General features: G+C 35.7%; 1 protein-coding gene across 1 annotated transcript in view; it reads left to right on the top strand.

The window, feature by feature from the left end:
• Nucleotides 1-14,507, top strand: part of LOC140245981 (actin nucleation-promoting factor WASL-like) — a 51,030-nt gene that overhangs the window by 6,675 nt on the left and 29,848 nt on the right. The window contains exons 2-3 of the mRNA XM_072325431.1: nucleotides 4,294-4,425; nucleotides 5,100-5,186. Coding sequence (XP_072181532.1) covers nucleotides 4,294-4,425; nucleotides 5,100-5,186 — 219 coding nt within the window. The remainder of the gene's footprint in view (nucleotides 1-4,293; nucleotides 4,426-5,099; nucleotides 5,187-14,507) is intronic.

Raw genomic sequence — 14,507 nt, 5'->3', positions numbered from 1 at the left:
TTCGATTTTCGTTGTTTGTGAACGGGCCTATACAGACAGTACTGCACTTGATGAGGTAATCCCTCTTTGCAGCTCCAAGAAGCTTCACGGAGATGAACTACAAATGTATTATGGGGAGTTGTCATGATGATGATGATCTCTTCTTCTTATTGCCCATCTGGGCATGGTGAAGAAATGTCCTTGTAAAGCCTGAAAGGTATCCATTGTGAATCCTTCCTCTTTCCTTGTGTTTTGTGATGCATTGTTTTTTGGGTTTTTTTTTAAAGAAACTGTTAACCTTCAGCCTGTCTTTAAAACATTGTCCGCTCAAAGTGAAATCCTGAGCATCTCATCACCCATTATAACAAGGAGGCTTTGGATGTCAGTGCCCCCAATATTATGAAATAATCTTCTCTTTCAGAATTTGTAGACAGCTTCTCTTGAGTTTGAATAATGGAAAATGTGAGCCCAAAGTAACTTTTGCATCATCTTGAATTTTGCTTTATGCATTCAGAAGCATATTATGCAACTAGTATTATCATTTTCCTCCTTTGGACCGGGAGCGCGGGGTGTTACAGTATTTCCACAATGATGTGCAGGTTTGAATTCGTATGTCGATCTGAAGGCATTGTATGATTTCGCAGAAATACAATATGGGAATGTGTTCTAGCCAAGGAGGTTACAGGAAATGATTGTGCTCTGTCAGGTCTGTTTTTGGCTGGTCAGTGAGGTTATCGATGTTAGCATGAAATGCATTTACTTTCATCTAAGGCTGTTTCGTAGAAGACACAGTCTATTATTTTAAAGAGATTATTATAACCCTGGGAAGAAAAATTAAAGTGGTAAAAGAACTCACTCTGTGTGATTGAAAAAAAGATGATTCAAAATTGGACATGCTGATTTGTTTGATTGAAAACATTTTGATTGTGGTTATGTTGCAGTTAACAAAATTTGCTGTATTCCTCATTTTGCGTACTACTGTACATGACAGAATTAACCAGACTTCTTCAGTCGCAATTGTATTCATAATTATGCACAAACTAACACTTTAGCCTGTGTGTACAATATCACAGACTAAAGACATCAATTGATGAGGTTGTGATTAGTTCCTTGTTCAGCCTGGATCCTCTGGGATTTGTCTCCCCAGTATTGAGCTGTGGCCAGTACGTGCACTCGGTGTGTCCAGTGACGTCCAGAGTCGGTGATTTCCTCACCAAAGTTAGCTTCCTGCTATGGGATTAATGGCGACTTGGACAAATGTCAGATGTTATGCACACCATACATGGGGGGGGGGGTGCCAGTGCCTTGGGCTTTCAAGCTTTTAACAGACTCCTACAGTGTACATTTGACCCGATTTCATGCCTGTTCTTAATTGATATCAATGCCCTACTCAAGAATGAATTTGGCCATTTGTTATCTTCTCTGTAAAGTCAAAATACTGTTCCAAAATAATTCATAGCAAACTGTCTGCATCATGCAATGTACAAGTACTGTACATGTACATTGTATGTTGCAAGCATGATATTTTGCATATTAGGACTAGTAAGATGAATTCAAGTGGTTAGATTCCTGTTTGAAAACTGCAGTAATGGAATTAGACATTTAATGTACAATGTCTGCTTTTACTGTAAAAGGTGTTTTTCCATCATGAAGATGATACAATGTATATAGGGCCTACAGACTGTACGTGGTATTTGTGTTCTGAAAGTGAGTACAACTGATATTTTTTTCACATTTTTCTTTTTCTGTGGAGTCTTGACTTAAAAAAAAAATGAAATGACAGTGAAATATGCATCATGTATAAAGTTTAACATTAGTCCTTTGTATACTAGTCGATGACTTGATTGTAGTAGGGCCATAAATAACTTGATGAAATCATTCTCCTCGTGTCCACTGTACTTCTTCTCTTGGTACCAGAATAGCACACATGACTAGGCAGATGCATTCTACCAAGTGTGGAGTATACTCACTTCCTGGACATGATGGTGCTGTATTTTATGCCACAGCTCATCGCAGTTATGGGCAACCATCTCTAAGATGTCATAAATATTAGACTATTACCTCTCAATAACTTGTTGAAAGGAGAATTGTTTCGACATATGGTATATGAAGGCACAGACATGACCATCTCTATCTGCAAACAAATTTCTTGTTTCTTTTTCTTTTTCCTTTTAATAATATGTACTTGTATAATTTGTTTTGTTTTAAATTTGCTGTTGATGAGAAAAGAAACTTGACTAGTCCTTGTAATGGCAACTGTGTGGCTGGAGTCGTGAGCATGCAGTTAGTAACTCATTCAGTAGGTCAACGCAGTATTGTAGAGTATCTGGAGAAATAGATCTCAGTGCACAGTACAATAGTTTGAGGAGTAGCAGTACTTAGTCATAGTACTTCAACAATGAGGATTCAATGACACAGAAAACTATTCACCTCCTCAGGCTTACAGCCAACTTTAAATACATCCTTTATACAATCATATTCATGGGTTTAATAAGTATACACATGGCATCAAATGCACTTTTAAGTCTTCTTTCATATTTAGATATAAGGATAAAGATATTTAGTCCGCTGCTCTTAATATCTGACAATGCAGACTTAATCTAATGACCTGGAAACTCATATTCAGAAGAACTGATGGTTAACATCAAGCATTAGAATCAGTTCTGTTGTTGTGTCATTGTTTTAAGAAAAAAAAAATATAATTCTTGCCTTCTTATATACATTGTATCCTATTGAATGGGTTTTTTTTTCTTTTGGAGTAAAATTATCACGAAAGAACATGTTCATTTTTTCAAGTACGCATTGCACCAGTGGTAATGTGGTTATTCAGTGAGACACTGCTTTAAATACAGTATTGTCTGCAGTTTGTACAGTATGCATAGTGTCAGTGCTAGACCTGCTCGAATTACTTGGGCAATGTGCCTACATAGCTCTTTTGGAAAGTTTGTGCCAAATGATCATGGGTCAAACTCTGTTAAATTTGGCAGGAGCTCTTGCAAAACAACAAAAACAACAACAACAAATCCACTGTTTGATCCTCCATACAGTGTAATACATCTCTGGGGGTTTTGAAGACATTATTTGTTACTCTTAATAGAAAAAGGACAAAAATATTTGTTTTGTGTGTGTGTGTTTGACATAATCAATGTAAACGTTTAATACATCCTTTACATCGATGTAAGGCAATTTTTTAATCACTTGCAATACATGTGTAAGTCAATTTGGTTAGCATTGTGTCATTGGTCAGAATGTTTATTGAAAGTTGGCATAAAGAGTTTTTTTTTTAATTTTTTTTTATTTATGTTTTATTGAAAAATTATTCAGAATCACAATATTTACAACAATCAAAGTTGGCATAAAGAGTTACTATTCTGTATTGAATGAAGCTGGAATGAATTTTCAGTTGGAGTGATTGGGACAATTACACATTGAAATATGGCCGATTTTCATGTCTAGTCCACGGAAATAATATATTTAAAATTGACTTTGTATCAAGGAGTGGTCACAGATTTGTCAGAGTTTCAATTTTCAAACATCTCATTCACTGCTATAGTCTTCAGTCATGTGCTTTATACTGTACATTGTATAAAATGTTGATGTTCTCCTACTTTCTACTTTTGGTCATTCAACCAAAGGAAGTCACTAAATATTACATCCATCAAGAGAATATTGATTACAGAGTGACAAGAGTATGCACATTTGTGAAAGCTACATATGTGTGAACACAATTTTGCAAGGGTGTGGTGTTTGTGTCAATCAGTCACAGTGACAGCAGATAACTTGTGTGGGAGAAACTGGATGATGGACAGAGTTTGTAGTGCTTTCCCCACAGTTGGCCCCACTTGGTGTGATGTACTTGTATTAAAATAGTGTTGGGGTGTTTTTATTTTTTGCGCCTTAATTGAGGAGTTGTGACTCACCCCCTGTATTTGACAGTGTCCTACATCTAGTGACTATGAGACTGTAAACATTGCCACCTATACTTTAGTGGAATGCATGTGTTGTTGACTGTAAATCAAGGATTTTTTACACTGTGTTTTGAGTGTTTGTGTAATACAGATCAGCAGTAGCAAACTGCTGTGTTTTAGATTCTACATTATTTTCTGTATCCACGTAAAAATGCGAAGGACCACCAGCCTACAGTAGCTGCACCCTGTGTATTGCAGTAGACATTCTAAAGGAATATGTATGTAAAGGAGTCTTAATCCTCTCTGTATTATTTGCTGATTTGCTGTAGCTTGTAGTATATTGCTGTAACTTGATTTATTTTGATGTTGATATTATATACACTGTATTTGTGTCTAATTTCTGCAGAGCGTGGCAACAGCAGTGGCCCAAATCTACTTCGCGGAGTCCAATAATTGGTGCAAGAAGCATTGCGGCGTGGCGTGCTTTGTGAAGGACAATGAGAAGCGGTCCTACTTCATCAGGGTGTATGACCTACAGGTTAGTGTCAAGTGCGTGTCCTGCAGGGCATCCCTTCAAGTGAAATATGTGTACAACTTTCTCTCGTGAGATGTAGGAGCTTCTTCAGAATATCATACCACAGTGCATGTGGCAGAGACTTCAGCATCAAGCATGATCTCTTTGAACCCGAGATTCTTCCGCCTGGACCCCTGGGCAAACTGGAGACTCTGATTTGTGTGAATGTGTGCACAATATTATGTACACCACGAGCGCCAAAGTGTGATGCTCCTTGTGGCTGAGGTCCATGGGCCTTTCATATGAATTACTGAATGATGTACAACACGCACTACAGGCAATTACATATTTATTATATGAAATCTCTTTTGATACCTAAGCCTGTCTGCAGCCACTTAATGAAGAAGATATATATCCAGAAAGCTAAAACACACTGCTCTGTAGATGAACCGAATCTTTCTCTTTCGGACAAGTCATGTATTTATGCATTTGAAAACCTTGTTGGGGTAGGTTTCAAGAGTGTGTTGTCATTCTGAGATGGCAAGTTTGCTTTGGTTATCCTTTCTTAACTTTTAGTGAATGCTTTTTGATATTCCCTGCTTAAACTCTTGTTAAGGACCAGCATGAAATGCTGACGTTCATGGCCTATGTTTCATTTCTTGCAATTCTCTTGCCCCGGAATCTCCTCTTTTTTGCAGAATGAGCGCTTGTTATGGGAGCAGGAGCTGTACAACCAGTTCAAGTATGACACACCGGAGAACTTCTTCCACATGTTTGCCAGCGATGTGAGTATCTCATCCCATACATCTTTGAGTTGAGTGGTAGAGTGGGGCCAAAGGGAGTAGTGTTCCTTCTTTTTTTTTTTTTTAAGGAAAGTTAGTGACAGATTGGTTGGAAACTGGAGGAGTGTAGATGGAAGAGAAAGAGAGGGAGAGAAAATTGTGACAACTGAAACTATTCATCTAAATGAATTTCCATCAAATAAGAGGATTGATTTCTTATGACCACTTGTCATGATTTACTTTTTATGTGCACTATCACTTTAATATTTCCTTTTCAATACAGATCTTTTATTTCTATATGACATGACATCCATGGTCATATGGGAGAATTAGTTATCTAAATAGAGTATGATCTACTTCTTTCTACATTTATTACAAAAACAAAATTACATTTCCTTTGAAAAAGTATGTTAGGTGACTCCCGTCATAAAGTCCTCTGGACCCTTCATTTTTTTTTTTTTGCATTATATTGAAATTTTGTTAGCACCAAATAATTAAGTATATAAAATTAAATAAGCAGTAATTTGGGAACCTGAATTTTTGTCGAGCCCACTGGAGGTGAGGGGAGACTAAGGGATCGCCTGCGGCGTCTGTCCGTCCGTCGTCCGTCCGTCCGTCCGTCCATCTGTCGTCTGTCCGTAACGCTACAAAAACTTCAATAACTCTTTACTCTGGGCTTCAATTGCAATCAAACTTCGAGGGAAGAGGGGTCATACAAAGTTTCACATTTTACCATATATGAAGGTCACCTCAAGGTCAAAGCTCACAGGCAGGGGTCAATGAACGTTGGGGCACAATGTTAAGTTTTTTTTTGTTGTTTTTTTTTTTATTTTTTTTTTATTGATTTTCAAAAACAAATCATACATAACATTAAAACAATCAAAGCAAAAAATAAAAATAAAAAAAGAAATAAAACAAAACAAAACAAAATAAAAAAAAGCAGCCATACCAAGTATTTCACAAATAGCAGTTGTCACCCATTTTCACAAATCATCTTAAAGCAAAATAATGTAGGATTACGAGAGATGTCCCAAGCAAACCGCCGACAAGCCCGCGAATATGCCAGGCGGACCGCCGCTCAATCCACCAGCACCAATTCGGGCCCCTGGCAGACTCCATTCTTTATTCGAGTGTTACATTTTTAGTTAAACATGACAAATCATCCACCCACAGTTACGATACTCTTTACTCGACCCTTCTTTCTTCATACACTTACGCAAACATGCATACCCACACACAATAATCAATATACAAAATGGAATCTGCCCACAGAGCCGATCGGGTTAGGCCGGAATAGAGAGAGCAGCAAACCCACCCAGCAGGCACACAAGGCCACCAACGGAAAGCCGGAGTCATTCCCGAAACCTGCTGGCAGTATAAACTGTATGTGACTCGCTGGAATGGAAGACAACCTAAAACAGCATAAACCATGTAAACAAATTTTGCATAATATTAATACAAAACCAAAATAAGTACATGTATGTACTATTGTACATAACATTCTTTCAGGTTTAACAAATGATAAAATATCTCAACATCCATGTACCTACAATCCTAGTACAGTATACTAGTAGTAATCTAACTTACTAGTAAGGGAAAATTAAGGCAGTCCTTCTGTCTCATGAAAATTTGTACCCCATCCACATTAAGTGTCACTAACATGACACATACAGAACATGTACAATTTGTACTAAGAATATGAAAAATTGTGTTACATTAAAAAAAATATATAACTTATTGAAGATGAGGGGTTTCAATTTATAGATAAAGATACGAATACATGGCTACATGTATTTGACAATAACAATTAAGCTTTCCTCTTTAACTAATTAATACAATGTCCCATAAAACATCATCCACGGACCTGTATGGGCAATGTAGCCTTAAAAACCAAAAAAGCTTTTGAATCACCCAATTCCACAGAACAGATAAAATAACCAACTTCTTGAATTATACATAATACAAAATTATGGCTGATTCTGCAGAAACATGTAAAATACATACACATTGTATACCATCAAAACATGCCAAGGTTAAAACTACTCATACAGACCCATGTGAGATGTCGTCTGCAAAACTAAAAATACTAGTTACAGATCAAATCTCCATTTCCTGAAATGAATCGAAAGTTTGTTATTTCTTTTAGCAATATTATACTCAAGCTCCTTGTTGGCTGTGACATACGATTTATAACCTTTAAAGCTTGGTGGTTTATTTTGAAATTTACAAATATAAACATGACATTTAAATAAAAGAAAAAGATATGTCAAAAATTTATCAGAATCAAAACCAAACATTTGTTCAAATAATGAAACATTTAGTGGCTTATTGATTTTCTGAGAGATAGCTTTAAGAGTATCCTCCCAAATGGGTTGAACTGAAGGACAATGAACAAAAATATGAATATAGGTTTCAGGGGCATTCTTACAAGATGAGCAATTGGGAGAATCTTTTCTTTTAATTTTACATAGAAAGTTATTCAAACCTATAGCTCTGTGAAATAGCTTAAAATAAAATGATCGAATACGTGTATTTATGGTACATAAAAAGTTGTTCACATGAACCTTTTCCCAATTGATTTCTTCGGACTCTTGGAGGTCACTCCAAAATACAGTCTGTCTTTCTGGATAACATGTTTCTTGTATTATACTGTAAGCGAACTTTGGATTTTTTTGAGTCTTTAAAAGTTTTGCTTTAATTTCCTCAAATATTTTGTCTGGAGTTAAATCAGAGGAAACAAACCAATCTTTTGGAATATTTTTCAATAAAAAATTGTATTTCCGCCTGTCCTTTTTGCTAATATCGTAATCCAAAATCAGTTCTTCAAATAATTTATAACCTGGATGGGGAGGGTTGAGTAGATCACTTATAAAGACAATACCTTTGTCTAACCAATCTTCATACAAGAAGTATTGTTTGGATTTTGAACGAATACTTCTGTTAAACCAAATGCATTGACAAGAACCAATTGCAGAAAAAGCTGTATTAAATTCATCTTTAACAATTTTTTCTCTAAAAATGTACCATGTTTGAAGAGATTCGGCTAATTGACTTGATCCTAATTTGTTCAAAATACATGCAGGGGGATGTGCTTTCCACAATATATCTTTTCTACCACTAAAATCATCTAAAATACATAATTCAATAAATTTCCATATACTTTGATAGTTATCATCAAGAAGCATTTTGACCCATGTCATTTTTTTTGTGCAATAGAAAACATGTATGGATCAATCATTTTTAAACCACCCAAAGAATAATCATTACACAAGAGGTGTCTTTGACCCTATCACTTCCACCACTCCATATAAATTTATATAGAATTGTGTTTATTTGTCTAAAAAATTTCTTTGGTATTTTTATACATAATACCGAAAAATAATACAGAAGTTGAGGCAGCAATAGGGTCTTTATAACACAGATCTTCCCGACCAGAGATAAATTTCTTACACGCCAACAATTCAAAATATTTTCAATGGATTTAAGCTTTGTCTTGTGGTTAAGATCATACAGATTACTTATGTTCAAAGAAAAATGAATACCCAGAGTTTTAAAAGTAGACTTATTCCATTTAAGACCTTTCTCCGAAAATGGAATTTTTGAGAACCCTTTAAAGAACCAATCCAAATTGCTTCTGATTTAGAGATGTTAAGCTTACAGCCAGAACTCTCAGAAAATGAACCAATAGTATCAAAAAGTGATTTAAACAAGTTTTGTGAACCGTCAATGAAACAAGTAGAGTCATCTGCTAGCAAAGAAATTTTCAAATCATTTTCATCCACTGGGATACCTTTAATATTTAGGTTTTGTCTAATAGCAAGAGCCATAGACTCGATAACCAACAAAAACAGGTATGGGGATATAGGACACCCTTGGAAAATACCTCGTTCCATATTTATTGGTGTAGTCAAATGTCCATAATTTGAAACATAGCTTTTCCTACCTGAGTAAAATACCTTTATCCAATCAATAAATTTATCACTAAAATTAAACTTTCTCATTACCCGATACAAGTAATCATGCGAAACACTGTCAAAAGCTTTCTGTATATCAAGGAGAAGAATTGCTCCAGGAATTTGCTTTAAATCTGTATATTCTATTATATCAATAATTAAGCGAATGTTATTTCCAATATTCCTTCCTTTTAAAAAACCAGATTGATCTGGATGGATCAAATCCGAGAGACATTTTTTTAAACGATTTGCTAAAGTTTTGGCTAAAATTTTATAGTCTACTGTTAAAAGAGAAATTGGTCTGAAGTTTTTCAAAAAGGAATGATCTTTATCTTTTTTGGGAATCAAAGTAATGACTCCATTTCTTTGTGAACTAGACATTAGCCCATTCTGCAGGGAAAAATTAAACGAATCTAAAAGTAAATCAGAAATGTCTTTCCAAAACACGATATAAAATTCTATGGGTAGCCCATCCAAACCTGGTGACCTGTTATGTTTCATTGAGGTAATTGTATCATACAATTCCTTCTTTGAAAGTGGTTTATCAAGAAAATCCTTATCAACTTCATTTAATTGGGGAATTTCAATAGAATTTAAAAAAACATCTTTTTCATCACCTAAATTGTTATCACATTGTTTTGAGTATAAGAGCTGATAAAATAAATAAATTTCTTCCAATATAGTGTCCTGCTTAACAATAATCTCATCATCATCATTCTTTAATTTAAAAATACTTTTCTTCTCTCCAGACCTCTTTTCTAAATTACAAAAATATTTTGAACTTTTTTCCCCTTCTTCAATCCAAAATCCGAATAATTAAACCTTTGGTTTCTTCATCCAAAATATCATTTAAGGCCTGGGTTAAAAAATCCTTCTCATTAAGAAGCTCATCATCATTTAAGTCAACACTCAATTTTTTTTCTACCTCCTCTATTTCCCGCAGAAGTTCTCTTTTTACGAAATTCTTTTCTTTCTTTTTACGTGCACAGTATTCTATACAAATACCGGTAATGGTACATTTAAGCGCATCCCATAAAATATTTGGATTACAATTACTTTTAAAATTAATAAGTTTAAATTCTTCAATGTTGTCCCTAATGATTGTACAAAAATCTGAATCTTTGTGTAAATACTGACAGTTCAATTTCCAAAATCCTGGACCCCTTAGTGGTTGGGCACCTTTAAAATTTAATGTAACGAGGGAATGGTCAGATTGAATACCTGGACTTATTTTTGATTGCGAACAATTAGTAACAAAGTTATCAGAAACAAGAATATAATCAATCCTGGATAACACTTTAGGATTTTTTTGATGTCTGGTGTATTGTTTAAGGTTTGGATTAAAAGTACGCCAAATATCACAAAGATTAAATTCTTCCATAAGTGTTGTTAACATTTCACTTGATTTGACATTAGAGTGGGTGTCCCTACCCCCTTGATAGTCCAGATGGCCCAAAACAGCATTAAAATCCCCAGCACATATAATAGAAGCGTATTTAAATTGGTCTACTTTGTTAAAGACTTCAAGAAAAAAATTGGGGTCATCATTATTTGGACCGTACAAATTTACTAAAACTAAAGGAACTTCATTAATACTAGCAGATATAATCAGGTATCTTCCATTAGGGTCAATGTAAGAAGAGTCAAGGACCAATGAAACCCTATTTCGAATTAGAATGGCTACACCTCTACTGTTTGAAGAATGGCTGGAAAACCATGATTTTTCACCCCATTGTTGCATCCAAAATTGTTCATACGATTTTGAAGAGTGGGTTTCCTGAAGAAAAATTATATCACTCTCAATGGATCTTAAATAATGAAAAATTTTGCGTCTTTTTACATGATCTTGAATTCCCCTGCAATTAAATGTTGCAAGTTTTAAATCCATATTTGTAATGTGGGGAAAACAGTCCATTTCTTATTACCTTTATACAGGACTTTCAATAAGTTTGAGAGCAAGAGCACCTGAGACAAAATAACTGCCAACAAAATAAAATTATGAAATACAAAAACATACTGAATAATAATACTTGCGGCTGCTGTGAGATTAGAAAAAAGTGGTATGATTAAAAAAGAAAAACAATTGGGAAAAAAACAAACAAAAGGATGGGTGCACAAGGTAGGGTGGCACCGGGCCTCAAATTGTGAAACGGCCCGGGCCAAAAGTGCAACTTTTGGAGTGGCCTCAATGGCCACCGGCGCATGGGGGCGTAAACACATATCATAATCGTGCCCTTCATATTACATATGAATTGGTACAAAATAAAAATGAAATACAAAATATATCATATGAACTGTCAATACTACAACCATTCAGGTCCCCCCTCAAAAAAAAAAAAAAAAAAAAAAAAATCTTTCCTTTTTTTTTCTGCTAACAATATAATGGAATCCACATAAGTTATATTAATTAAATGTAATTACTATTCCAAATAAAATGAAAATAAGTTTACCTTATTTAGTTTTCCACAGTAAAGATATCAACGGAAGAAAAAAAAAGGGGTATTTTACTTTAAAATACACCAAAAAAAAATCTTTTACAACAAACTTGCATTATGTAGATCTTATTCTTAAAGATCAAAAATTTGAAAAAAAAATATTCAAATGATAATAACATTTGAAAAAATAATAAGAATCTATTATGAGTGTAATGTATAATCAATTGTATTGACTTCTTCTCTTTAACCAGTACTAAACTAAAATAACAACAAAACACGCCCATTATACAAGTTACTGACTACTGGTCACTAATTCTACTGTGTATACAGTGAAACAAACGATATCAATTAGAACTCGATCAGAATGAAATAAAAAGCTTGCAAACAATAATACAGCCAAGTGCAGACAACATTACCAGAAAATGGAATAAAGTCTTGGAGTTTTGCAAATCGGCTTCCTCCTTTTTTTCTCTCAAGAAGTAACATTGGTTCAGTATATTCTGCAACAGTATATCAGTTATCAGTAGTTAATGTTGATATTCTTCTTGTGTACCAGATCTTCCACATGTCTCCAACTGGACTTCCATCCTGAGATGCCTTTATAATCACGAAAAACAGTTTAAAAAGCATACAACAGCGAATATGAAAAAAAAAATCCGATCTGGTGCTCCTGAAGCATGAAACAAGACACCTTGTTTAACTTCCTCTGGGAACGTCGGTATTTGCCGTTGGTGTTACGATCCTGCCCGAAGAATCTCTCGCCTTCAGAATGGCTGGGTAGATAAAAAAAGGCTTGAAACCTTTTTCCTTGAGAGCCTTGAATTTGGTCAGCTGAGCCTTTCTTTGGTCCAACACCCGCTTAGACATATCATCGTTGACAAAAATCTTTCTGCATCTCTGGTCTGGGCCTGAAACAAACTTTATCAGCTCCTTCTTGACTCGTTCTTTTACACGATAACTGTTGAACCCGATATGAATAGGGCGAGGGCGAGAGTTCTTCTGGTTGCTACGGTATGTAGGTGTGCGATGGATTCTGGAGGTCTCATCTTCAATGTTTATGTTGATCTTGGCCTCAGCAAGTAGGAGCTTCACTGATTTCAAACTCGCGCTAGCCTCATGGGCATCATCTCCTTCCGTTTCTGGCAGGTTGAAAATAACAATGTTAGATCTCCGCGAGCGGTTTTCTAGGTCGTCGATTTTTTCTTCTGCCTTAGCTAATGCAATTTCCAGTTTGCTTACTTTGTCAGATACCTCGCCAATCTCATGCTCGAGAAGGCCGTGGCTGTTTCGGCAATCCGCAGCCAGCTGCTCAAATCTAGCGTGCATACGGGCTTCAAACGCCCGGGCCCATGCCAGGGCTTGTTCTTCATCGTCCGGCATCGTTGTAGGTACACTCAAGTTTTCGTTTGGAATCACAGAAACATCAGAAAGTGTGCCTGTTTTTACCTTTTTCTTCGCCGGGCTGGAGGTTGGGTCCATTCTTGCGTTCACAACTGTCCATACGATGTAAAAAATAGCAGTATTAAGACTAAAATTGAAATAAATTCAGGGCACGAAAATCCACACGTGTTCACGCATTAGTGTGCGCCGCCATCTTTTTGACAATGTTAAGTTTTTACGGCGCGTTTCTATTATGGGTCATAACTTTTGATCCATAACTCCATTTGTGACTAAACTTGGATGGTAGATGTCCCTTGGGGAGTGGATGGTCACCACAAGGTCAAAGGTCACAGGCAGGGGTCAACGAACTTTAAGGGCCCAATATTAAGTTTTTATGGCACGTTTCTTTTTTGCCATAAATTTTCAACCCTTGTATATCTCTTTTTATCTGTGATATTTATTTTTTTAAATCTGTTACATCACATTCGCTACAATTTCTTGTACGCGAATGGGCGAGACACATTATGGCACTTGTCTTGTTATTTCGTTGTAACGATTATTTTGTTATAACCATATCTGTTCTAAAAGGACTGTCAGAAAAGAAAAAAAAGGCACTGTACCTGCATTTTGCTGGTCAAATAGTGATGATAAATTAAAAAGGTCATAGTCCGATAGTCGTGAGTATGTGTCAATTCCCATTAGGTCAAATGTTAACCAGAGAGTCTTAAGCCTACCTACACTGTACATTTATGTTGCTGTGGAGAAGACAAGGTTCATTTTCTTAAGGATACCAGACAGGCGCATTATCAGTTTCACCGGAGGGTTTTGAAGGAAATATTTTGCCAAGTAACTTTATCTACTTCTAAGTCTGGGTTTACATGTATGACGTCCTGTCCAGTTTTCAGTATCAATAAACTGTGGTATCATATTTGAAGTAGTTGGCAAGTTGTATTAAAATGTTCCTTACCTTGTGTACATGGAAGGCCATACCTGAAGAACCAGCGTCTTCAGGGCTTTCTGTGCACTGTACTTGAAACATCTTTATTCTGCCTGTTATAGTGTTAACCCTTTAGCCCCTGAATTGCCCGTGGCTGTCCCTCTCAGAAATTATGTGCATGTTTCTTTGCCAGGACCATAATCATCCATGTAAAATCTAGCTTATTCTGCAGTTCAATCCCCACAAATGCCCAATTACTTTTTTTAAACCCACACAAAATTTTGTAGAATTTTGAGAACTGCTTCCATCATGTGGTAGGTGTTGACATTACATGAAACCTCCGGATGCTAAGGGTTATACATACATTATGTAGGTTTCAGCTTCAGAGGTTCTCTTCAAAGGTTGCCATGTGTCTTCCCCTTTCTTGTCCTTTATAACACTTAATCAAGAAGGATCAAGGCCATCATTTCATTCATTAATCTCATCAGTTACTTCACTCACCCTGAATGCATTATTATTATATTCATCCCACACTGAATTTTCCAAAGGATGTGGGCATTACGTCCCAGAGGTTACAGGGATGCATATGAATGATGTGCATTTAGCTATCCAGGAACAC

Source organism: Diadema setosum, chromosome 2, assembly GCF_964275005.1.
Source record: "Diadema setosum chromosome 2, eeDiaSeto1, whole genome shotgun sequence".
In the NCBI taxonomy this organism is placed as follows: Eukaryota; Metazoa; Echinodermata; class Echinoidea; order Diadematoida; family Diadematidae; genus Diadema; species Diadema setosum.
The sequence above is the reverse complement of the archived record's forward strand: the minus strand, read 5'-3'. Positions and strand labels throughout refer to the sequence as shown.